This window comes from Hibiscus syriacus, unplaced genomic scaffold, assembly GCF_006381635.1.
Source record: "Hibiscus syriacus cultivar Baekdansim isolate YM2019G1 unplaced genomic scaffold, ASM638163v2 tig00110597_pilon, whole genome shotgun sequence".
NCBI lineage: Eukaryota > Viridiplantae > Streptophyta > Magnoliopsida > Malvales > Malvaceae > Hibiscus > Hibiscus syriacus.
The window spans coordinates 825,992-852,443 of record NW_024062795.1 but is presented as its reverse complement, the minus strand read 5'-3'; the positions used below and the strand labels follow the sequence as shown (position 1 = coordinate 852,443).

General features: G+C 32.5%; 3 protein-coding genes across 4 annotated transcripts; all 3 read left to right on the top strand.

The window, feature by feature from the left end:
• Positions 1-17,669: 17,669 nt before the first annotated feature.
• Positions 17,670-18,217, top strand: LOC120134026. 2 transcript variants are annotated; one of them, XR_005517143.1, is made up of 3 exons: positions 17,670-17,896; positions 17,964-18,151; positions 18,208-18,217. XR_005517143.1 is itself a non-coding variant. In XM_039150505.1 (2 exons), exons 1-2 carry the CDS (start codon positions 17,724-17,726, stop codon positions 18,097-18,099), a joined length of 309 nt encoding a protein of 102 aa, XP_039006436.1. In that variant the 5' UTR covers positions 17,670-17,723; the 3' UTR covers positions 18,100-18,190. The 2 variants fall into 2 exon arrangements, 1 of the variants encoding a protein (XP_039006436.1); XM_039150505.1 differs by lacking the exon at positions 18,208-18,217 and having other exon boundaries at positions 17,964-18,190.
• Positions 18,218-20,900: 2,683 nt separating this feature from the next.
• LOC120134733 (peroxiredoxin Q, chloroplastic-like) lies at positions 20,901-22,183 on the top strand. The gene is made up of 4 exons (XM_039151170.1): positions 20,901-21,107; positions 21,510-21,647; positions 21,781-21,870; positions 22,055-22,183. The coding sequence occupies exons 1-4, from the start codon at positions 20,916-20,918 to the stop codon at positions 22,181-22,183; spliced, it is 549 nt and encodes a 182-aa protein (XP_039007101.1). The 5' UTR covers positions 20,901-20,915.
• A 3,699-nt stretch (positions 22,184-25,882) lies between these two features.
• Positions 25,883-26,452, top strand: LOC120134732 (pectinesterase inhibitor 3-like). The gene has a single exon (XM_039151169.1). It carries the CDS (start codon positions 25,883-25,885, stop codon positions 26,450-26,452), a length of 570 nt encoding a protein of 189 aa, XP_039007100.1.

Genomic DNA, 26,452 nt, shown 5'->3' with positions numbered 1-26,452 from the left:
AGGCGGAGCAAAATACTTTGTCTCATTTATTGATGACTACTCCAGGAGATGTTGGGTGTACCCTATTAAGAAGAAGTCAGATGTGTTTTTAACTTTCAAAAACTTCAAAGCGCGGGTGGAACTTGATTCTGGAAATAAGATCAAGTGTTTCAGAACAGATAATGGAGGAGAATACACAAGCGAAGAATTTGATGACTTTTGCAAGAAAGAAGGCATCAAAAGACAGTTCACAGCGGCGAACACTCCTCAACAAAATGGAGTGGCAGAGCGGATGAACATAACCTTGTTAGAAAAAACAAGAGCAATGTTGAGGGATGCAAGCCTAGAAAAATCATTCTGGGCAGAAGCAGTCAATACCGTCTGTTATTTGGTGAATCGAGCTCCATCAACTGCAATAGAGATGAAGACACCAATGAAGATGTGGACTGGAAAACCAGCTGATTATTCAAACCTCCATGCATTTGGAAGTATAGTGTACGTGATGTACAACTCCCAAGAAATTTCAAAGTTGGATCCAAAATCCAGGAAATGCAAATTCTTGGGGTATGCTGATGGAGTAAAGGGGTATCACTTGTGGGATCCCACTGCCCGCAAAGTGATCATCAGTAGAGATGTTATCTTTATAGAAGATAAAATACAAAGAAAAGAAGACGATGATAGCGCTGAAAAATCAGAGACTACTCAGATACATATGGAAAAAGAGTTTGAACAAGGAGATTCTTCTGAAGCAGAACCATCACATGATGAACAAGAACCAGAGAGTTCTAAAGTTCCAACAACTCGTCAATCAGATCGTGTGAGAAGATGTCCTAATTGGCACTCAGATTATGTTATAGAAGGTAATATTGCATACTATCTTTTAACAGAGGACGATGAGCCATCAACATACCAGGAGGCAATAAACAACTCAGATGCTTCACTGTGGATGATGGCGATGCAAGAAGAAATTGAAGCCCTTCATAAAAATAATACATGGGACCTTGTGCCACTACCACAAGGAAGGAAGCCAATTGGTAACAAATGGGTCTTCAAAATCAAGCGAAATGGTGACGATCAAGTTGAGAGGTATCGTGCAAGACTGGTAGTCAAAGGATATGCTCAAAAAGAAGGTATTGATTTCAATGAAATATTTTCTCCTGTGGTTCGACTAACAACAGCTCGAGTAGTTTTGGCAATGTGTGCTACATTGAATTTACATCTAGAGCAGCTAGATGTTAAAACAGCTTTTCTTCATGGAAATCTTGAAGAAGAAATTTATATGCTCCAGCCTGAAGGTTTTGAAGAAGAAGAAAAGAAGAACTTGGTTTGCAGGTTGAACAAATCTCTGTACGGTCTAAAGCAGGCGTCGAGGTGTTGGTATAAGAGATTTGATTCCTTCATTATGTGTCTTGGATACAACAGACTTAATGCAGACCCTTGTGCTTATTTCAAGAGGTCTGGTGATAACGATTTTGTTATATTGCTGTTGTATGTAGATGACATGTTGGTTGCAGGACCCAACAAAGATCATATTGAAGAATTGAAGGCACAACTGGCTAGGGAATTTGAAATGAAGGACTTGGGATCAGCAAACAAGATTCTAGGGATGCAAATTCACCGAGACAGAAGTAATAGGAAGATTTGGCTTTCACAAAAGAATTACTTGAAGAAAATCTTGTCACGATTCAGCATGCAAGATTGTAAGCAAATTTCTACCCCTCTTCCTATTAACTTCAAATTATCCTCCAGTATGAGTCTTAGCAGTGAAGAAGAGAGGATGGAGATGTCTCGAGTACCGTATGCATCAGCAGTGGGAAGTTTGATGTTCGCTATGATATGCACAAGACCAGACATTACACAAGCAGTAGGAGTGGTTAGTCGGTACTTGGCGAATCCAGGCAAAGAGCATTGGAATACAGTAAAGAGGATCCTGAGATACATCAAAAGGGCCTCAAATGTTGCATTATGTTACGGAGGATCAAACTTACTAATCAATGGGTATGTAGATTCTGACTATGCAGGCGATTTGGATAAAAGCAAATCTACTACAGGATATGTGTTTAAAGTTGCTGGTGGAGCTGTAAGCTGGGTTTCAAAATTACAGTCAGTTGTGGCTACATCCACAACAGAAGCAGAATATGTAGCAGCTACACAAGCCAGTAAAGAAGCATGGTTGAAGATGCTATTGGAGGAGCTTGGGCACAATCAAGAGTATGTCTCTTTGTTTTGTGACAATCAAAGCGCCTTGCATCTAGCAAGAAATCCAGCATTTCATTCAAGGACAAAACACATACGAGTTCAATACCATTTCATTCGTGAAAAGGTGGAAGAAGGGACGATAGATATGCAAAAGATCCATACCAAAGACAATATAGCAGATTTCATGACAAAGGCGATCAATAATGATAAATTTACCTGGTGTCGATCCTCTTGTGGCCTGTCAGAGACGTAAGCAAGATGATGGTACAAGGTAGAAAGAATTGTGTGAAGATATGATTGTTCCAATCAAATCTTCAAATGGGAGATTATTGAAAATAAGTGGCATCACCGAAAGTAAACCAAACTTTCGGTGGAAATTATTTGGTGGCAGCATTTGTTGACATTTAGAAAAGGCTGCAGAAATTGTTGATTTTTCAACAATGGTAGAACCTCAATTTTAGCCATTGTAAGTTAAGATATTTACAAATTAGTCCTTAAGTTTCAACTATAAATATCCTAGCTTATTTAGCTTCAAAATCATCCCAAAGCATTCTAGCTTTCTTCTAATACTAGAGAGAATTTAGAGAGTTTCTTGAGAGTTGTTTTCTCCTTTTTATCAAGAGAGAATTATCATTGAATTCTCCTTGGTAGATCGAGAGAGGTTGTAATTCCACGTAAATTTTGTGTCTCTTTTATCTTCATTTTTATTTTCTCAAATTATCAGTTGCGATTTTGCTCTATCTGATAGCCGTCTTCCGCAACAGTGTACTCCTTGATAATCTAAGTGACATGTCAATTCTTTTGTTAGCTTAAGATGAATGAATGTTTTTACCATGATTTGTTGGATATAGAAAAGTTTAGTGATATTTTCTCAAGAATACCTTGTATTGTCATGCATAATTACCTTTTAATGTTTAAGATGGATTTGAGAGGTCTCTTTATGTTGAATGAGTGTTTAATTAATATAGTAAGACTACCTAAATATCCTTAGGTGGTTTGGTATGATTTTGGGATAAGTTATAGTACATTTTAAGTCCAACTAGATTGTTCATGCACTTTAATATTAATATTGTTTTTACAATATCAATATCATATGAGCATCGAAGACATTTGATTTTTTTAAATAAAATATCACCAATTCAAGTTTAACTCTTGATCCAAGTTGAGAGGTTATAAAAGAAACAACAACAAAATCTCATAATTTTTGTCTCCATCTTCAACACCTCTTACCCAACAACAACAGTTGCAACAAAACATTACAACTTTATTAAATTACCAATTATCTAACTAAACCTTAAAAATCCTCATATTCAATTAATTTTCATATGAAAGCAATCATAAATTTAATTTCTATCAGATGTTTTTATCATCATATACGTATATAAGAATAATTACATGACAACGTAAGTAGTAACAAAAGTTAACAATTAAAATGAAACATTTTTATCTACTCATTGTTGCAAAACTAGTGAAAGGGTGTTGAAAAATGTAGGATGTAAGGTAAAAAAAGTATTGGCGCGAAAAGAGGAAAATAGGGAAATTGAGGTCGAGGAATTTTTTCCGATCAACGAAAGGCTTAACTGTAAGAAAATCAATCGACTACCATTTTATATCATCCTTTGAGAGACAAAAAAAAGATGTAGGTGATATGCCGAAGACTCTAATTCTTGATCCATTTTAGCTTCACTTTCATTATGCTCCCCCATTATTGATGTTGAATTTAGGGATGTAAAATAGTTTTTTCTTTTAGGAAATAAAAGGTTTCAACTTTAAAAGTCGTTTATAGTTATAAATGAATCATCGATTAGAGCAAAAAAAGATTTAGCCTTTGGTATTTTTTTCCTTTTCCTTTACTATTTTTCCTTATTATTGAGAGAATAATTGAAGTATTGCTTATAGTCATCTACTCGACCTTTTCAACAATGTTTAAAGTTTACCCAAAATAGATGATATTACTTGTTGACAGAACTTGTAAATCTTGATGATTAAATTTGTGTGGGGATAATTATTTTGGTGATGAGATTAAATTAATAAAGTTTATAAATTTAGAGAGTTATGTTGAAAGTTTGACTTATGCACTGAATGAATTAAAAAAGGGGCACTGAAAAATAGTTGCTTTTCGTTGAATTTGGTCCTTACACTTTATGGTATTTATAAGATTAGTCCTTAAGCTTCAACTATAAATACCCTAACCCATTTAGTTTCAAAATCATCTTAAATCATTCTAGTTTTCCCATAATACTAGAGAATTTAGAGAGTTTTCTTGAGAGTCGTTTTCTCCCTTTTATCAAGAGAGAATTATTATTGTTTTCTCCTTGTTAGATTGAGAGAAGTTGTAATTCCTATTTTCTCATAGTAAAATTCTTCTACCGTTGCCTGTGGTTTTTACCCTATATTATTTAGGGTTTTTCCATGTAAAATTTTTGCCTTCTTTATCTTCATTTTTATTTTCTCAAATTATCAGTTGCGATTTTGGTCTATTCGATAGTCATATTCCGCAATAATTGGTATCAAGAGCCAGATTTGAGTGTGTAATATCTACTTATTATTTTTGTGATTGTCACCAAAAGGTAGATCCTCCAAGATAAGAAAGTAAAGAGGTATTACCCATTCTTTGAAGGTTCCAAAGAACTATTCACGATAGTGAAATAGTGAGAGCTATCAGTAATAGAAGCTATGGTAACGAAATTTGATATTGAAAAATTCAATGAGAGAAATTTCTCATTGTGGAAATTGAAGATGAAAGTCATCAAGAGGAAAGACGGTTGTCTAGCAGCTATTAGTGAAAGACCGATAGATTTCACAGATGACAACAAATGGATCAAAATGGACGGGAATGTTATGGTAAACTTTCATCTAGCATTAGCAGATGAAGTATTGTCAACCATCGAAGAGAATAAGACAGTTAAGGAGATATGAGATCATCTCACCAAATTGTACGAGGCCACATCATTGCACAATAAAATTTTCCTTAAGAGGAAATTGTACACTCTCCGTATTCCATAATCTACTTCAGTGATAGAGCACTTAAACACACTGAACACTTTATTTTCTCACCTTACATCCTTAAGATGTAAAATATGAGAACAAGAACGTGCTGAACTTCTACTTCAAAGTCTATCTGATTCGTATGATCAACTCATCATCAACTATACAAACAGTAATGTCACCAGTCTAGTCTTCGATGACGTTGCAGTTGCTGTTCTACAAGAAGAAAATCGGCGCAAGAACAAGGAAGACAGACAAGTAAATCTGCAACAAGCAGAAGCATTGACAACGATGAGAGGGAGATCAACAGAACGTGGCTAAAGCAGCAGTCACAAATATGGTAGATCAAAGTCGAGAAGCAAGAAGAATTTAAAGTGTTACAACTGTGAAAAGAATGGTCTCTTGAAGAAGGATTGTTAGAGTCTAGGTAAAATCTCCAATCCACAAGGCAATACCGCAAACACTTCAGATGATGGAGATGCTCTATGTTGTGAAGCGTCAACCACCATGGAAGGTAAAAAGAGATTTACAGATATATGACTCATTGATTCAGGAGCAACATATCACATGACCTCAAGAAGAGAATGATTACATTATTATGAACATATCTCAGTAGGATATGTGTATAGTTACAATGATCATGCCTTAGAGATCGTCGGCGTTGGAACCATCAAATTGAAGATGTATGATGGAACAATTAAAGTTGTCTGAGATGTGCGGCACGTGAAAAGCCGGAAGAAAAATTTATTATCCTATGGATTGTTGGATAATAATACAAGCAAGATTGAAGCACGAAAAAGGATCATGAAGGTGTTTCGTGGAGCGCTTGTGGTGATGAAATGTGAAAAGATAGCAACAAACTTGTACATGCTAAAGGGAGAGACTTTGTTAGAAGCAGAAGCCTCGGTTGCCTCATGTAATTCAGATTCTGCAATGCTATAGCTTCAAGAACTTGGACACGTGTCAGAATAAGGAATGAAAGTCCTTGTGGAGCAAAAACTACTTTCAGGCTTAAAAAATGTATCACTTACTTTGTGTGAGCATTGCATAACAAGTAAGCAACACCAGTTGAAATTCAACACGTCAAATTCTAGAGGCAAAAATGTTCTAAAATTGGTTCATTCTGACATATGTCAAGCACCAATTACATCCCTGGGTGGAGCAAAATACTTTATCTCATTAATTGATGACCACTCCATGAGATGTTGGGTGTACCCTATTAAGAAGAAGTCAAATGTGTTTTCAAATTTCAAAGACTTCAAAGCGCGGGTAGAATTTGATTCTAGAAATAAGATCAAGTGTTTCCGAACAGATAATGGATGAGAATACACAAGTGAAGAATTTGATGACTTTTGTAGGAAAGAAGGCATCAAAAGACAGTTCACAGTGGCGAACACTCCTCAACAAAATGGAGTGGCAGAGCGGATGAACATAACCTTGTTAGAAATAACAAGAGCAATGTTGAGGGCTGTATGCCTAGAAAAATTAGTTTGGGCAGAAGCAGTCAATACCGCATGTTATTTGGTGAATCGAGCTCCATCAACTACAATAGAGCTGAAGATAACAATGGAGATGTAGACTGGTAAACTAGCTGATTATTCAAACCTCCATGTATTTGGAAGTATTGCGTACATGATGTACAACTCCCAAGAAATTTCAAAGCTGGATCCAAAATCCAAGAAATGCAAATTCTTGGGGTATGCTGATAGTGTAAAGGGGTATCGCTTGTCGGATCTCACTGCCTACAAAGTGATCATCAGCAGAGATGTTATCTTTGTAGAAGATAAAATACAAAGTAAAGAAGACGATGATAGCGCTAAAAAGTCAGAGACTACACAGATACATGTGAAAAATGAGGTTGAACAACGAGATTCTTCTGAAGCAGAACCGGAGAGTTATGAAGCTCCAACAACTCGTCAATCAGATCGTGTGAGAAGACGTCCCAATTGACACTTATATTATGCTATAGAAGGAAATATTGTATACTGCCTTTTAACAGAGGACAGTGAGCCATCAACATTCTAGGAGGCAATAAACAACTCAGGTGCTTCATTATGGATGATGGCGATGCAATAAAAAATTGAAGCCCTTCATAAAAATAATACACGGAACCTTATGCCACTACCACCAGGAATGAAGCCAATTGGTAATAAATGGGTCTTCAAAATCAAGAGAAATGGTAACGATCAAGTGGAGAGGTATCGTGCAAGACTGGTGGTCAAAGGATGTGCTCAAAAAGAATGTATTGATTTCAATGAAATTTTTTCTCCTATGGTTCGACTAACAATAGTTCGAGTTGTAACATCCTCAATACCGGGTTAGTGATCAAATTGTAAAGTTTTAGAATTTGCTGATAAAAGTAAAATAGTTAAATAGTTTAATGACTTATATGAAATATAGTTGAAGGTTGTTTAGTAATTATTGAATGAATTAAATGGTAAAATGGTCAATTGACAAGTAAGATTTTTATTTCCCTTTAAAAAATAAGGGAACCACGTGGAAGATGAGAGATTTCTCCAGAGTTCTCTTCTTCTCCTTTCTTATTCTTCTTCACGTGAAGCCATAAGCAAAGGTAAGATCTCTTGTTGGTTGATATTTAGTTGAATTTAAGATGGGGTTTTTATCATTAGATGATAACTAAGCTTAAGGTAAGATGGGGTTGATATTTAGAGTTCTTGAGTGAAATATTGAAGTAGAGTTTATAATAAGAATTGAAAATTGAATTTGACTTGCCATCAATAAGAATAAGAGATTTATGAAGTTAGAAAAAACTAATAACAAAGTTGAAAGTTTAGTAAGATTCTTAAATTTTAAGAATCATGATGAGATGTGGAAGATAAAGGTGGTTTATATGGATATAAGTTGGTTTAAGTAATGGTAGTTGAATTTAATGACATGATAGGGGCTTAAAATAGAAGTATTGAGTGAAAAGTTTATGGATTTTGGGCTTAAAATGCAAATTTTGGGCAAGGTGTATAGATGCACATTCAATGTGTATCGATGCACTCTTTAAAGAAGAAACATCGAATGCAATTAGTGCATCGATGCACCCCTTAAAATGAAAACATCGAAGGTGATTGGTGTATCGATGCATGGGTAGTGCATCGATGCACATGTTAAAGAATGCATCGATGCACTGTAGAATGTATCGATGCACTTCAAAGGGGAAATAGAAATAGACCTTTCTTTTGGCCAAAGAAATTATAGATTAGAGTATATCAATTAGATATTGATATGTATCAATGTGTGATTATGTAGATATCGAACATGAACAAGTTTTGGAATGATTATAAAGTTAATATTTGATCAAAAGAGAGAAAATCATAAGTGGATTGGAACGTAGTGAGGCCAAGGTGAGTGCAGTTTATTTTTATAAGATTATATGGAAATTGAACTTGTGATAAGTATATTTCCTATAGTAATAGTTCATTAAGTCTTTATCATAAGTATGTTAACAACATGAAATGTATGTATGTTTGATTATATGAATTGATATGTTTTGTATGTGCTATTTGATTTACGTAAAAGCACTATTAAGTGTTAATGAGAGAATATAAAATAAGTTATGAAATTATAGGAATATATAAGATCAGTCAAGTGATATATGGAAATGGAAATAGATGTCTATGAAGAGTTATAGGAGAACAAATATAAGTCATATGATAATGAAATATAAGACTATATGAATACATGGTTATAAGATAAAATATGTAATAATAGGAAAATATGATGAAAGTGAGTTCATGAGAAGTGATAGGAACTAGGTAAACATGTGTAACAATATATGCTTAATAGAAACATGAGTTGGACAAGTACATAGTGTATGATCCATTATGAGAATTAGTATAATAGAGCTTTTTGATTTAATGAGAGTTAAGGGAACTAAATAAGTTTGAATTATAGAATGAAATGGAATAGTATATCAATTAGGAACTTGAATATAAAAGGATGATACGAATATATAAGATAATTATATGCTAAAGATTTATGGAACTATATGAAAGGTTATAAGGAATATATGAATTGAATTAAGTAATAGAAATTAATATATAATAAAATACTATTAAACTATATGTTTAGAAATACGACATAGTTTATGTAATCTAAGGGATATAAAGAAATGAAGCATAAGGTAGATGATATGACATAAGTTATTATATAATATGATATATGTTATCAAGTATATGAAAGGACTCGAAAAATTGATATAAGCTATGTGGAAGTGTTCTAGGTGTTTCTATGTGCTATATGAAGTATATATGATTATATGTGAACAAGATATGATATTTAGGTTTACATGAACATCTAAGAAATGATCTAAACTATATTATATGGTCTACGTGATTCTATGCACTTTGGATATATGTTATATGACATGGATCTATGTGACTACGTGAGAAAGAATAAAAGCTATGTGACATGGAAATGTGAATTATATGAAAATGTTCTACGCGTAAGTGAACTATGTGTATATATGAATATGTGAAATGACATAAATGATAATGCCCATGTTATGTGTCATGAGAGCTAGGGGTATAGTTGGCATGCAAAGAGTCGAAGGTCTAAGCAGTCCTTCGGGACATATATGTATTCCTTGGAACATGTGTAATGTTTTTTGAGACACATACTTGATTCTTTGTATATGTATATGATTCTTAAGGAATTTTCTACATGGTCCTTAGGGACATTTTATATGGCATTTCGGTGCAATTCTACGCGGCACTTCAGTGCAATTCTACGTGGCACTTCGGTGCATTTATACGAGCTGTGGTGACAGTATTAGTGCACAACCTCATTAGACTCACATATATATATAGTTCTCAAAAGTGTACATGGGTTAAACAAAGAGATAACAATAAAGATGGTACTAGTGAAGTATATGTTTTTGTGATATGAACTGTATTATATGATTGTTATGATGATGTGCGTATGGTTTCAATGAGTCATATGTTGATGAAAAGTATGATTAAAGGATATAAATGATAATAATGTGGATAATAGAATAAGATTAATGATGGAAATAATGTGTGATGTGTATATGTGTACATTATATTATATATAATGATTGTATGACATCATGAAGTAATATGTTCATACATGTTTAAGCCTTTAGAGTTTCCTTCATAAATTTAATGTCTCACTAAGTCATAGACTTAGCGTGTGATTGTTTCACACGTAGGTTAAAGAAGCGAAGAAGAGCAAGACAGGTCAGCATCTCCCTTACAAAATTTCATATCAGAAAATAGATGATTTAAATGTGTTTGGTTAATTTGAATATAGTTGGCATGTACTAATTGATTGAGTTGAATATGTTCTGATCGATTTTGATTATTTTGGTCAATTTATGTAAATAAACCGCTTTTATTTTAATGAAAGTTTTAAATTTTCTTTGAATTTTGTCAAGAGTCAAAGTTTGAAAAGTCAATGTGACACCTCATACTCATATTCGGGTCAGGTACGGGTTGGGGGTGTTACATTTAATGGTATCAGAGTTAAGGTTTAGCTGATTCTAGGCTTGAATCAAAGTCAAATGAGGTTTAAAAATGTGTACATGCCAACTAAAAGTGAAAAATTCTAATATGATAGTGTAAGGAGTATGATGTCTTGCTAATAAAATAATATTTGTATAATATAATATAAATTGATTATAGAAATTGTCAAAGTAAAGTAAATCGATAGCTGACAAATTTGATGGTGATAGCAATTCACCTGCCCTGGCCAGGTAGGGATGAAGAGCAGAAACCTCAAAAAGTGTCTTATAAGATTAAAGGTTGATTTTAGAAAGTTGAAATCATATTAGAATAGTGATAGAAGATTTTCCTAGTTTTGAATCAGAAAAGTGATGTGAAGTATTCTTATTATTCCTTGGATAAGATAGAATATGGTGAACAAGTGTCACCATAAGAGCGTTAAAAGATCAAATGATGCAGTGAGATTTGGTAGAAGAGTTCAAGAATAAGTGTATTAGTGACAAGCGTATAAGATGTATAAGTCAGAGCTTATGGGTTTGAAACGAATGGATAATATTGTGAATAAGCAAGAGTGTGTATATGATAAGGATTTGTAGTTAAGATGGAAAGAGTTAGCGTTGGCTAACAAGAATATGCGATGAGAATGTACTGGAAGTATAAGATTATAATATATTGTCAGGTTAAGATAAAAGATATGAAGTGGATCTGGATACAAGTTAAGGATTTGTATATTTGAGTAAAGCTGAAGATTGATAAGAAGAGTTTGAGAATGTGTATATCGATGATCAGTTTATAAGATAAAGAGAGTTATAATGATGAGTTTGAATAACGGAAATTACAGGATGTATGAGAATAGAGGTGAAATTGATAAGTTAAGTAAACTAATATAGTGTATAAATGATGTGAATCTGAATATAGTGGTATATTCTGATCAGATAGTTATGATGTAGAAAAAGAGATAAGTATTTGCATGGAACCTTAAGGAAGGAAAATACAAGTATAAGAAATGATAAAGAATGAAGTTCTCTATAAGAAATAGGTTATCAAAGTTATGAGGATGCTATGAATATTGGAACATAGAGATGAGTATAGATGAGTATAGGTGATAAGACAAGAGTATGTGAACATGAAATGAAAGATATGATTTGTGTATAAGGAATAAATAAAGGAGTAATGGAATAAAGAAATGAAAGGGGTTTAATTAAATGATCAGATACGATAAAAGTTATATGGAAGTGTAGATGATAATTTTGATATAGAAGTAAGAAAAGTGTGCAAGGTGATATGAAAAGATTCTTTAAAGTGTATGTTGAATCATATTTAAAGAAGATTTAAGGTCGTGTTCTTGGTTAAATGATGATGGAAAACGAATTTGGTTATTATTATAAGGTAGTTAGGGATGGATTTATAATGTTGAGTGATGAAAATAGATGTTATTGTCTATGTAATGAGTGACATTATATGGATTTTAGAAAGGTCAAAGGAAAATGAAGAATCGAATGAGAGAAAAGACATAAATGGATTGAGGTTATGGGTTATTGTGTATATGAAAGTGATAGTAGATAAATGTATAAAGGAAAAAAGAGATAGTTGAAGAAATAAAGGAGGGAAAGATTGAGTAAAGGAGGTAGCATGAGAACATTACAAGATATGTTCTTATTGATATATTCAGTGAAAATTCGAGGACAAATTTTCTTTAAAGGAGGGGATATTTGTAACATCCTCAATACCGGGTTAGTGATCAAATTGTAAAGTTTCATAATTTGGTGATAAAAGTAGAATAGTTAAATAGTTTAATGACTTATTGGAAATATAGTTGAAGGTTATTTGGTAATTATTGAATGAATTAAAGGGTAAAATGGTCAATTGACAAGTAAGATTTTTATTTCCCATTATAAGATAAGGGAACCACGTGGACGATGAGAGATTTCTCTAGAGTTCTCTTCTTCTCATTTCTTCTTATTCTTCACGTGAAACCATAAGCAAAGGTAAGATCTCTTGTTGGTTGATATTTAGCCGAATTTAAGATGGGGTTTGATCATTAGATCATAACTAAGCTTAAGGAAAGCTTAAGTTATCTTAAAATCAAAAGATAAAGGAGTTAAGGAAAATTAAATATTTGGAGTTCTTGAGTGAAATATTGAAGTAGAGTTTATAATAAGAATTGAAAGTTGAATTTGACTTGCCATCAATAAGAATAAGATATTTATGGAGTTAAAAAGAATTAATAACAAAGTTGAAAGTTTAGTAAGATTCTTAAATTTTAAGAATAATGATGAGATATGGGAGATAAAGATGGTTTATATGGATATAAGTTGGTATAAGTAATGATAGTTGAGTTTAATGACATGATAGGGGATTAAAATATAAGTATTGAGTGAAAAGTTGATGGTTTTCGGGCTTAAAATATAAATTCTGGGCAAGGTGTATCGATGCACATTCAATGTGTATCGATGCACTCTTTAAAGAAGAAACAGCGAATGCAATTAGTGCATCGATGCACCCCTTAAAATGAAAACATCGAAGGTGATTGGTGTATCGATGCATGGGTAGTGCATCGATGCACATGTTAAAGAATGCATCGATGCACTGTAGAATGTATCGATGCACTTTAAAGGGGAAATAGAAATAGACCTTTCTTTTGGCCTAAGAAATGATAGATTGGAGTATATCAATTGGATAGTGATATGTATCAATGTGTGATTATGTAGATATCGAACATGAACAAGTTCTGGAATGATTATCAAGTTAAGATTCGATCGAAAGAGAGAAAATCATAAGTGGATTAGAACGTAGTGAGGCCAAGGTGAGTGGAGTTGATTTTTATAAGATTATATGGAAATTGGACTTGTGATAAGTCTATTTCCTATAGTAATAGTTCATTAAGTCTTGATCATAAGAAGTATGTTAACAACATGAAGTGTATGTATGTTTGATTATATGAATTGATATGTTTTGTATGTGCTATGTGGTTTGCGTAAAAACACTATTAAGTGTTAATGAGAGAATATAAAATAAGTTATAAAATTATACGAATATAGAAGATCAGTCAAGTGATATATAGAAATGGAAATAGATGTCTATGAAGAGTTATAGGAGAACAAACATAAGTCATATGATAATGAAATATAAGACTATGTGAATACATGGTTATAAGATAAAATATGTAGAAATAGGAAAATATGATGAAAGTGAGTTCATGAGAAGTGATATGAACTAGGTAAACATGTGTAACAGTATATGCTTAATAGAAACATGAGTTGGACAAGTACATAGTGGTATGATCCATTATGAGAATTAGTATAATAGAGCTTTTTGATTTAATGAGAGTTAAGGGAACTAAATAAGATTAAATTATAGAATGAAATGGGAATAATATATCAATTAGGAAACTTGAATATAAAAGGGATGATACGAATATATAAGATAAGTTATATGCTAAAGATTTATGGAACTATATGAAAAGGTTATAAGGAATATATGAAATTGAATTAAGTAAATAGATTAAATTAATATATAAATAAAATACTATTAAACGATATATGTTTAGAAATACGACCTAATTTATGTAATCTAAGGGAATACAAAGAAATGAAGCATAAGGTAGATGATATGACATAAGTTATTATATACATATATGATATATGTTATCAAGTAATATGAAAGGACTCGGAAAATTGATATAAGCTATGTGGAAGTGTTCTAGGTGTTTCTATGTGCTATATGAAGTATATATGATTATATGTGAACAAGATATGATATGTAGGTTTACATGAACATCTAAGATATGATCTAAGCTATATGATATGATCTACGCGATTCTATGCACTTTGGATATATGTTATATAACATGGATCTATATGACTATGTGAGAAAGAATATAAGCTATGTGACATGTAAATGTGAATTATATGAAAATGCTCTACGCGTAAGTGAACTATGTGTATATATGAATATGTGAAATGACATAAATGATAATGCCCATGTTATGTGTCATGAAAGCTAGGGGTATAGTTGGCATGCCAAGAGTCGAGGGTCTACGCGGTCTTTCGGGACATATATGTATTCCTTGGAACATGTGTGATGTCTTTTGAGACACATACTTGATCCTTTGTATATGTATATGATTCTTAAGGAATTTTCTACGTGGTCCTTAGGGACATTTTATATGGCACTTCAGTGCAATTTTACGCGGCACTTCGGTGCAATTCTACGTGGCACTTCAGTGCATTTATACGAGCTGTGGTGATAGCATTAGTGCACAACCTCAATAGACTCATATATATATAGTTCTCAAAAGTGTACATGGGTTAAACAAAGAGATAACAATAAAGATGGTAATGGTGAAGTATATGTTTTTGTGATATGAATTGTATTATATGATTGTTATGATGATGTGCGTATGGTTTGAATGAGTCATATGTTGATGAAAAGTATGATTAAAGGATATAAATGATAATAATGTGGATAATAGAATAAGATTAATGATGGAAATAATGTGTGATGTGTATATGTGTACATTATATTATATATAATGATTGTGTGACATCATGAAGTAATATGTTCATACATGTTTAAGCATTTAGAGTTTCCTTTATAAATTTAACGCCTCACTAAGTCATAGACTTAGCGTGTGATTATTTCACACGTAGGTTAAAGAAGCAAGAAGAGAAGCAAAGAAGAGCAAGACATGTCAGCATCTCCCTTACAAAATTTCAAATTAGAAAATAGATGATTTAAATGTGTTTGGTTAATTTGAATATAGTTGGCATGTACTAATTGATTGAGTTGAATATGCTCTGATCGATTTTGATTATTTTGGTCAATTTATGTAAATAAACCGCTTTTATTTTAATGAAAGCTTTAAATTTTCTTTGAATTTTGTCAAGAGTCAAAGTTTGAAAAGTCAATGTGACACCTCAGATTCGTATTCGGGTCGGGTACGGGTTGGGGGTGTTACACTAGTAGCCTTGGCAACGTGTGCTACATTGAACTTACATCTAGAGCAGCTATATGTTAAAACATCTAGAGCAGTTATATGTTAAAACATCTTTTCTTCATGGAAATCTTGAAGAAGATATTTATATATTCCAGCCTTAAGGTTTTGAAGAAAAAGAAAAGAAGAACTTGGTTTGCAGGTTGAACAAATATCTGTACGGTCTAAAGCAGGCGTCGAGGTGTTGGTATAAGAGATTTGATTCCTTCATTATGTGCCTTGGATACAATAGACTTAATGCAGACCCTTGTGCTTATTTCAAGAGGTTTGGTGATAACGATTTTGTTATATTATTGTTGTATGTGGTTGACATATTGGTTGCAGGACCCAACAAAGATCATATTGAAGAATTGAAGGTACAACTGTCTATGGAATTTGAAATGAAGGACTTGAGATCAACAAACAAGATTCTAGGGATGTAAATTCACCGAGACAGAAGTAATAGGAAGATTTGGCTTTCACAAAAGAATTACTTGAAGAATATCTTGTCACGATTCAACATGCAAGATTGTAAGCCAATTTCTATCCCTCTTCCTATTAACTTCTAATTATCCTCCAGTATGAGTCCTAGAAGTGAAGAAGAGATGATGGAGATGTCTCCAGTACCGTATGCATCGACAGTGGGAAGTTTAATGTTCGCTATGATATGCACAAGACGAGATATGCACAAGACAGACATTGCAAAAGCAGTGGGAGTGGTTAGTCAGTACATGGCGAATCCATACAAAGAGCATTAGAATACAGTAAAGTGAATTCTGAGATACATCAAAGGGACCTCAAATGTTGCATTATGTTACGGAGGATCAAACTTACTTATAAATGTGTATGTCGATTCTGACTATGCAGGAGATTTGGATAAAAGCAAGATAAAAGCAAATCTACAACATGATATGTGTTCAAAGGTGCTGGTGGAGCTGTAAGATGAGTTTCAAAATTGTAGTTAGTTGTGGCTACATCCACAATAGAGGCAGAATATGTAACAGCTACACAAGCCAGTAAAGAAGCAATATGGTTGAAGATGTTATTGGAGGAGCTTGGGCACAATCAAGAGTATGTCTCTCTGTTTTGTGACAGTTAAAGCGCCTTGCATCTAGCAAGGAATCCAACATTTCATTCAAGGACAAAGCACATACAAGTTCAGTACCATTTCATTCGTGAAAAGGTGGAAGAACGAATGGTAGATATGCAGAATATCCATACCAAAGACAACATAACGGATTTCATGACGAAGACGATCAATGCTAATAAATTTACTTGGTGTCGATCCTCTTGTGGCCTGTTAGAAATGTAAGCAACATGAAGATATAAGGTAGAAAGAATGGTGTGAAGATATGATTGTTCCAATCAAATCTTCAAGTGGGATATTGTTGAAAGTTTGACTTATACACCGAAAGTGCAAAGTTAATGCACCGAATGAATTAAAAAGGGGCACCGAAAAGTAGCTGGTTTTTGTTGAATTTGGATAATGGGAAAATTGTAAATTTAGTCTATATACTTTAAGATATTTACAAGATTAATCCTTAAGCTTCAACTATAAATACCCTAACTCATTTAGCTTCAAAATCATCTCAAATCATTCTAGCTTTCTCCCAGTACTAGAGAATTTAGAGATTTTTCTTGAGAGTTGTTTTCTCTTTTTTATCAAGAGAGAATTTTTATTGTTTTCTCCTTGTTAGATAGAGAGAAGTTGTAATTCCTATTTTCTCATAATGAAATTCTTTTTACCCTATATTATTTAGGGATTTTTCACATAAAATTTATGTATTCTTTATCTTCATTTTTTTTCTCAAATTATCAATTGTGATTTTGCTCTATCCGATAGTAGTATTCTGCAACTAGTTATATTAATTAAATTAATTTAAATAATAAAGAACTAATATATTATTATATAAATTTATTTAAATGTTATATCTATCAACGAGTAACACACGATAATTTGATTGATACTAAATTAAAAATTTACTGACCTAATTAAAAATCAGAATAAAATGAATCATATAATGTGGCGACAGAGTGCGCTGTTTTAAATTGAAAATTCTAGATATTAACAACTTAGAAGAGAGAGGGTTTAGGGTTTCGCAACAGCAGCAATGGAGGGATTGCAGAATTGGGTCAGCTCCTTCTCCAAGAACCCGAAATCAGGATCTCCTTCTTTTTTGCCGGACCTCCCCTACAACCTTCGCGGCGGAGGCGGAGCATCTGCCTCTTCTTCCGCCTTATCTTCTTCCGATAGCGCTGGTGTTTTAGTCAACAGGCCTCCCAGGTATTCTTCCTTCATTTCAATCGACTTCACCTCCAATTATTTACAGCATTCTTCTTTCAAGTTGCAGGCGATTTGTCTCGCTATGGACCTGTTCGAAGCTCTGTGGAATTTGCTTTGTTGCTGGGATCATCGTCGGTTACACTCTCAAACGACGTGTACGGCGCTGGGCTTCCAAGCTTCTCAAACGATTAAAAGACGATTAGTAACATTATTAACTCCTTTTCGAATCCTGTTAGATTTAGTTTTATGAAAACGGTAATAGTTTGCCTTTGCCAAGGGCATTCATTTATTTTCTCCCCAAGAATTTCGAGAAAATGGCACATTATCTGACCTTTGCTTGATCTTTAATGTTCAGTGCTTTCGATACAATTTTTTTAACATCTTTATATTTCAATGCTATATAGTATTTTTCATCTTATATTTACACCTGAATTGGTTGATGATAAGTCGTGATTACAAAATAGGATTCTTCTTAGTTTATGAAATATAAACTCTATAAACAGAACTGCCAGAATTGAGTCATGTAGATTAAGTTACTTGAATCGAATCCTTAAAGAAAAACAATATTCTCCTTTATCATTGAGCTTATTCAATAGGTTTTTAGGACTTATATTTTAAAATCTAGACTCTAAAGTCTAATTGAAATTCTATTTTATTTATGATCGATTCAAGCATTGGATTATATCTGGGAGATAATGCCGATGATATCCTTTTAGGTGTGAATTATAGGTGTAGTCTAAGTAGAGATTAATACGGTTGAGTACTCTTGGCGAAAATTTTGTTAACATTAATAACGAGAATTTCAACAAGAAGTGAATGATATATATATAAAAGAGAACCCAGATTGAGAAAAGAAGCATATTGTGAACTCTAACAGAACATGGTATTAGTGAGTAGCATAATTTGATGATCTATGAACTCTCATTTTATGAAAAAGAGAGCAAATTCAGCTTTAGAATTTGAGCTTTCCAAGTCTAATAGGAAACGCATCAAATTTCAAAAGGATTAGCATTTAAAACGAACGATTCTGTAATTTTTAATTCAGTATTCTGTTCGACTTCAAACTGTTTGCTCTTTTGGGTAAATCTCCCCAAAGCGGACGAAGCTCTAGTGAACAAGAAGTAGCCAATGGACCCCACTAAAATGGGAAAAAAATATCCTATAGTTTCTTAAAAATTAGTCCAAATAGAAAAAATACACTTCCCCCCAAGCATGTATAATTTTTTCATGTAACTTAATAAAAGGGTAAATATATATTTTGATATCTAATTAGTTATATAAATTTAGTTTATTGATTCAAATCGGCATCTAAATTTGGTTTTTAAATTCAAATAGATACTTATAATTTCTAAATTCATATAAGAATCAAATTCATATAGTAGTTTAAACTAAGAAGTCAAGTTTAGGTATATAATAGGACCAGAAAAGAAATTTAGGTACCAAATCGAATATTGAAGACAAATTAAGGTACCCAAATCTATGTTAACCCTAACAAAAATTCTTGCCCGGTTTAATCTTTAAGCCTAATAATTAAACCTTTACCGAAGTAGGTAAGATTATATTCAGTATTTTATTTGAACAAAGAGATACAAATGGGGATGTAGCTCAAATGGTTGAGCGCTCGCTTTGCATGCGAGAGGTACGGTGTTCGATCCCCCTCGTCTCCATCCTTCATTGATTATCTTTTTAATTTCTCTTAAAATAACGTCGTTTTACTTTTGCCTCTCAAGTCCGCCTGCCCCCGCTTTGGGGAGATTTGTCTATATGGACAAACAGTTTGAATACTCAGCTGGAATTTATTGATATGTTTCTTATTAGGTTTTAATATACAGTCGTGTACCTGAATTTTGTTTCATTATTCAGTTTGGTACTTAAGTTTTTTTCTTGGATCCAATTAAATACCTAAATTTGGCTTCATGATTCAATTTGGTACCTAAATTTTTTTCATTCAATTTGGTACCTAAATTTTTTTCATTCAATTTGGTACTTGAACTAGTCTTTTTTATTCAACTTGGTAATTGAACTTTTTTTTTATTTAATTTGGTAATTGAACTTATCTTTTTTATATCCAATTTGGTACTTGACCTTGGCTCATTGATTCAAATTGGTTAATAATCATAAGTACCCATTTGGACCAAAAAGTCAAGTTTAGGTACCAATATGAATCAAAAAGTCAAATTTAGGTACCAATTTGAACCAAGAAACCAAGTTTATGTACCTAATTATATAAAAAAGGGTCCGGGTGCCAAATTGAACTTTGAGGGTTTAGGTACCAATTTATATTTTTCTTTTCATTAAGAGGACCAAGATAAATTTATAAATGTTTGGGGGACAAAGTTATTTTTCTATTGGACTAATTTGTAAGTATATAATTTTTAAGAAATAATTGTCTATTTACACTATATAATTAGATCATATCCCACACACACATATATATAATACGTAGAATAAAAATTATGCATATAAATATTTATCTTTAATACAACACGAACAAATATATGATAAAATCTGACATTTACTATTTTTTAATATAACCATTAATAGTCGTTAATATTTATAAACTCATTATGAATTCATTAATAAAAGGAAATTAAAAGATATCCATTATCAAGAAATTAAGAAAATTTTAAATATATAATATCTTATAATCACTTTTAATAATAAGAAAATTTTAAATATATAATATCTTATAATCACTCTTAATAATAAGAAAATTGTATAAACATATTATGAAAATCGATTTTAATAATTTAATGTTTGAACTCACTATAGTAAGATGGTGATCAGATGGAGTAACGAGTATCTGTCATTTTTAAGTAACACCTTCATAGAGACGGATTCGAAAGGCTTAAGGACAGCAATTGTCCACGCAGTGCCCATCTTCTCTTCTCCCATATGGCCATATCCCCTATGACCTAATAACCAGCCAATGGCATCCACCTACAATCTTCTTATCTTCCTTTTCCAAACCACTCTTTCCTATTACCACTTAACCTTCCTTTTTCTGCCTCAACCTTTAATGGCTTCTTCTCTCGGTCTCCCAACCCACACTGTGGCTTCTCACACTTCCAAGATCCACTCTCCTCTTCCTAAATGCCTCCGAATTCTATACAAATCATCACACTCACACTTTTATGGCTTTAAGTTCTCCCACTCTTCTTCTCCTTCCATCCCTTGTTTTTCCTCCTTTAAAACTCCCATTTCTGCTCAGGTGCATTGCTTTGTGTTGCTGGGTTTTTGTTGTTCTAAGTGATTTACTTCCACCTACAATCTTCTTATCTTCCTTTTCCAAACCACTCTTTCCTATTACCACTTAACCTTCCTTTTTCTGCCTCAACCTTTAATGGCTTCTTCTCTCGGTCTCCCAACCCACACTGTGGCTTCTCACACTTCCAAGATCCACTCCCCTCTTCCTAAATGCCTCCCAATTCTATCCAAATCATCACACTCACACTTTTATGGCTTTAAGTTCTCCCACTCTTCTTCTCCTTCCATCCCTTGTTTTTCCTCCTTTAAAATTCCCATTTCTGCTCAGGTGCATTGGTTTGTGTTGCTGGGTTTTTGTTGTTCTAAGTGATTTACTTATGATTATTGCGGGTTTTTCTTTTTGTAGGTGAATAAAGGTTCAGTGCCTCCATCATTCATGTTGAAAGATCAAGATGGGAAAAGTGTGAGCCTTTCCAAGTTTAAAGGGAAGCCTGTGGTTGTCTATTTCTACCCTGCTGATGAATCCCCTAGCTGCACCAAGCAGGTGACGGTTTTATTGTCTTAATAATTACATTTGGCTCTTTTTATTTCAGTAATGAGACATCTTGTTCAATGCTTGAATTTTGGTTGAATTATTGATGCAAAACATGGATAAACTTAGTGAAAACTTTGGGCAGGCGTGTGCTTTCAGGGATTCTTATGAGAAATTTAAGAAAGCAGGAGCTGAAGTTATTGGAGTAAGTGTTGATAGCTCAGCATCACACAAGGTATTTCAATAAATAAAAAATTGCTACAGAACATATTTTACATCGAAAGATTTGAATTTGGATCATGCAAATTGAAGTCTTGGGGTTTTGTAAGATTTATGCATCAAGAATCATTGCAAGATAGGATTTTAAATGTCATCAAATTGCTTGAAAAACTGACAATTACCGTTTTTCAAGTGATAAGGCATTTGCCCAGAAATATAGACTTCCATTTACATTGCTGAGTGATGAGGGCAACAAGGTGAGGAAAGAGTGGGGAGTACCGGCCGATATATTTGGATTGTTGCCTGGAAGACTAGGGGTGTTCAAATAACCGAACTAATTCGGTTAACCGATCGAACCGAATTAGTTCGGTTAATTCGGTTAGGTTACCGAATTAGTTCGGTCGGTTAACGGTTAAGAAAATTTTTAGAATTCGGTTAACGGTTAATTCGGTTCGAATTCGGTTAATTAACCGAATTAACCGAAATTAAATTTTAAATATTAAATATATTATATATAACATATGGGCTCAACCCAAATCATTTAAAACCTAATTAATAATTTAAGATCTAATAACTTTTAAACTTAAATCAATATTAATTAATTAAAAAATTATATAAATTTTTTATTTTATAATTATATATTATTTAAATTATTTGTAAACTGTTTTTTAATTAAAAAATATTAAATATATTATATATAACATATGGGCTAAGCCCAAACCATTTAAAACCCAATTAATAATTTAAGATCCAATAACTTTTAAACTTAAATCAATATTAATTAATTAAAAAAATTATCTAAAATTTTTATTTTATAATTATATATTATTTAAATTAATTATAAACTTTTTTTGAATTAAAAAATATTTAATTTTTATATAAATTAGAAAATTTTTAAAAAAATTTCGTTAATTCGAAATTAACCGAATTAACCGAAATTTATTCGGTTCGGTTAATATGTTCGAAAAAAAATTCGGTTCGGTTAACGGTTAAAGAAAAAAAAAGTTTGGTTAATTCGGTTATGGTTAATTCGATTCGGTCGGCCACCGTTTTAACCGAATGAACACCCCTATGGAAGACAGACCTACGTTCTTGACAACAAAGGTGTGGTTCAACTCATTTACAACAATCAGTTTCAGCCCGAGAAACATATCGATGAAACATTAAAAATACTTCAGAACCTGTAAAACCTTCTGTTAACTGCTCCTTTTTGTTCTTTCCTCCATCTGGTACTTGCATATGCGTTGGTGGTGTTGGACAGGTGTTCGTTTTGTATGATTCAAAGTTCAAAACCCCCCATTGTTCTTGCTATGACTGACCAGCTGATCATTTGTATTCTTGGGAATAAATCTACAGATCCTGGTAGGATTTTTACAAGGTATGAGAATTTTGCGTAGATTCTATTATGTTCAATTGCCAACATAATTTGATGCTGTTTAGCTTGTGGGACAGACTCAATGTGCATGTACCGTCATCCAATTTTTCTCTTACAACCTCAATAAAAATACTTGGTATATAAACCAAAACCAAGGGATTTTCCATAGAGATGTGAGATTCTTTTAAAATATAGAATGTTCATTTTACAACAATCCCCACATATTTTAAAAGAATGATAAGACGAATAGAAAGGAGTATAGTTGAATATTTTGACATAACATATTCATTTTGGTTTCTTTTTGGACTTTGAACTAGAACTTAGAAAAATCAGACATAGTTTACCAGGTAATTGGTGAAACACGTTTCTATGAACCAATAACTCATTGTGTAAACTAACATTCTCATTTATCATGTTACATCTATTCTTGTTCTTAAGTGCGTGCGTTTGGGTTTTCATTAAGTACTCTAGAGTATTTCCTTGGACGACATTAGCTATGGATGTAAACTCTCTTCGATTGATGGTTGTTACTTCCTTTTGGTTTGTTTTCTCTATGATAATATAGGTGATCTGTTCTTTTAGAGAGAGTTATTTGTGTTTGTGTTTAAGTTGTTGTTTGTAGTCATTCTAGGATGGAGGTAATTTTCCAATCAGTAGTCCTACAACAAACTCATCTTGCAAGCTGATATTCTCTGATTTTTTGTCCTCGTCATCATGCATATCTAGAATGGAGTGATTGAGTTCTTGTCACCTTTTGAAGTTATTTTCACCGAATATTTTAATTCTGGAGATGTCTAGGAACAGTTTGACAAAGGTAGTAGAGGGCGGTACTTGAACTGTTTCGGATACACGTGGGCCATCATTGGTAGGATTTATAGTATGCGTTTGGTTGGTGGTAGCCAGAACAATGGCATCGATGGTTGTGTCGACCATAGGGAAGTATTCTTAGGATTGTAATAAAAAAAATGGTTATTGAATTGATATTATTAAAAGAAAAGTTGAGGGTTAGGACTTAGGATCCATAAATACTTTTAAGGGTGGACACATGTATATTATTAACAGAAAATTTTTGTATAGGGTAGATACAAATAAAATTTCAAGGTTGATATCAATATTAATGAAAACTAATGTAAAAGAATTTAGATTTCAGAGTCTGCAGAGAAATTTGAGGATCGAGATTGTTGAAGACGAGCTGGACATTGTCTTTGAGGATATTTTATAGAGAAGATGTATCCTACATGATTTGACGAACACTTGTGTGAAGTAGGAAATAAGAGATGATTTAAGGATACTCAACCGAAGAGAAGAGAATTAAAACTGGAGCGGGAGAGAATATAAAGGAAGACAATAGAGAGAAAATAAATGATGTGGAATGATTTATCAAGTTATATTCATCGACTTTTTGAGATTTATAGTAATAATAATAACAAAATCACATTTTCTGACTCTTCCACCTAATTTTCCTACTAACATTATGAAGTTTTAGGGTGTGTTTGTTTGCCGTAATTAGAATTATAAAATTAGTTTTTCTCGAAATTCCGTATTTGTTTCATATAATTTGTTTTCCGGAAAATGTTTTCCGTGTTTGTTTCACGTAATTTGTTTTTCGGAAAATATTTTCCCGTGTTTGTTTCACGTAATTCGTTTTCCGGAACGTAATTCATTTTCCTAGTAACAGAATTTCCTTTGTGTTTTCTGTAAAATAACTTACGGATTCATTTTTCATAAGTCATTTTCTAAACTTTTCACTTCAAAGTAAAAATATTCAAAATAATTTTATTTTATGAATTTAATATTAATAAAATATTTTAATATCATTTTCATCAAAATATTAATTATTAAAATATTTAAAATATATTTATTAATATTTATAATAATATTATATTTTTAATATTATATAAAATAATCAATTATATTATAATAATATAAGATATTATATTTTTATTTTAATAATATATAATAATTTTTTTTATATATTTAATAATGAATAATTTTATTTATATATTGAAATAATATTTTAGTAAAGATATTTAAAATATACTAATTAATATTTTTAAAATATAATATGCCACTATTACTTTAATATATAATTAATATAATTTATAATATTTTATTTCACTAAAATATACCAATATTAATATTTTTATTAATAAAATTATAAAAATAATATTTAATAATAAATAAATTATTTTAATATTTTAAAATAATAATATTAAGTTTTATGATAAATAATATTATTTATTATATTTAATATTTGTAATAAATAATTTTTAAAAAACTCTTCAACTAGTGGAAAAATGTTTAAATAACATCTTCCAAGCATCATAAAACGTTTTCCCAGATGTTTTCCAGAAATGTAATTCATTTTCCAGAATTCAAATTTTAGTAATTCATTTTTCAATAATTCAAATTCCAGTAATTCATTTTCCGAAAAACCAATTACAGTCAAACAAATAGACCCTTAATTTCTCTCATTTTCCCCTTAAAGAAATTGTGATCCAACAGAAACAATCACCATTTTGGTGTGTTTTATAAAAAGTTATGGAAAATATACGAAATATAACGCCAACGTTCCATCCTTGACTATAAAATCTAGCTCTCCAACTGAGCATTGCCCAAGCATATACACTCGCTTAAACAATATCCTAAATCGATGAAGATTCCTTTCTTTATACTTACAGTTTTTCTCTTCCCTCTCCTCTCTGCCACGGTCACCGCTGCTTCAAAGCATGGTGCACCACAGGATCCGGTACGTTCAGCGTGCATCCATGCCAGTTACCCTGGGCTCTGCCTTCGCATGCTATCTTCCTATTCTGGCTCTGCCAACACCCCACGAGTCTTGGCCCAGGCTGCCGTCAAGGTGAGCCTGTCCTGTGCTCGAAAATTGTCAAGCTACTTGACGACGGTAACTGTTACGGGGAAGAGCAAGAGGGAACGAGCTGCAGTTAGTGACTGTATGGAGCAGGTAGCTAAGTCGGTAGACGAGTTGAGCAAGACACTGGGTGAGTTGAGGCGCTTGAGAGGGGAAACTTTCGAATTCCATATGAGCAATGCACAGACATGGGTGAACGCGGCGTTAACAAACAAGGACACGTGTCTTAATGAGTTTGAAGGAGTTGATGGGAAGAAGATGATCATGAGTGTGGCTAAGGTTACCAGTAATGCTCTTTATATGATTAATAGGCTTGATGGAAGTCAAGGTAGAGACCAGTTGAATCCTTGA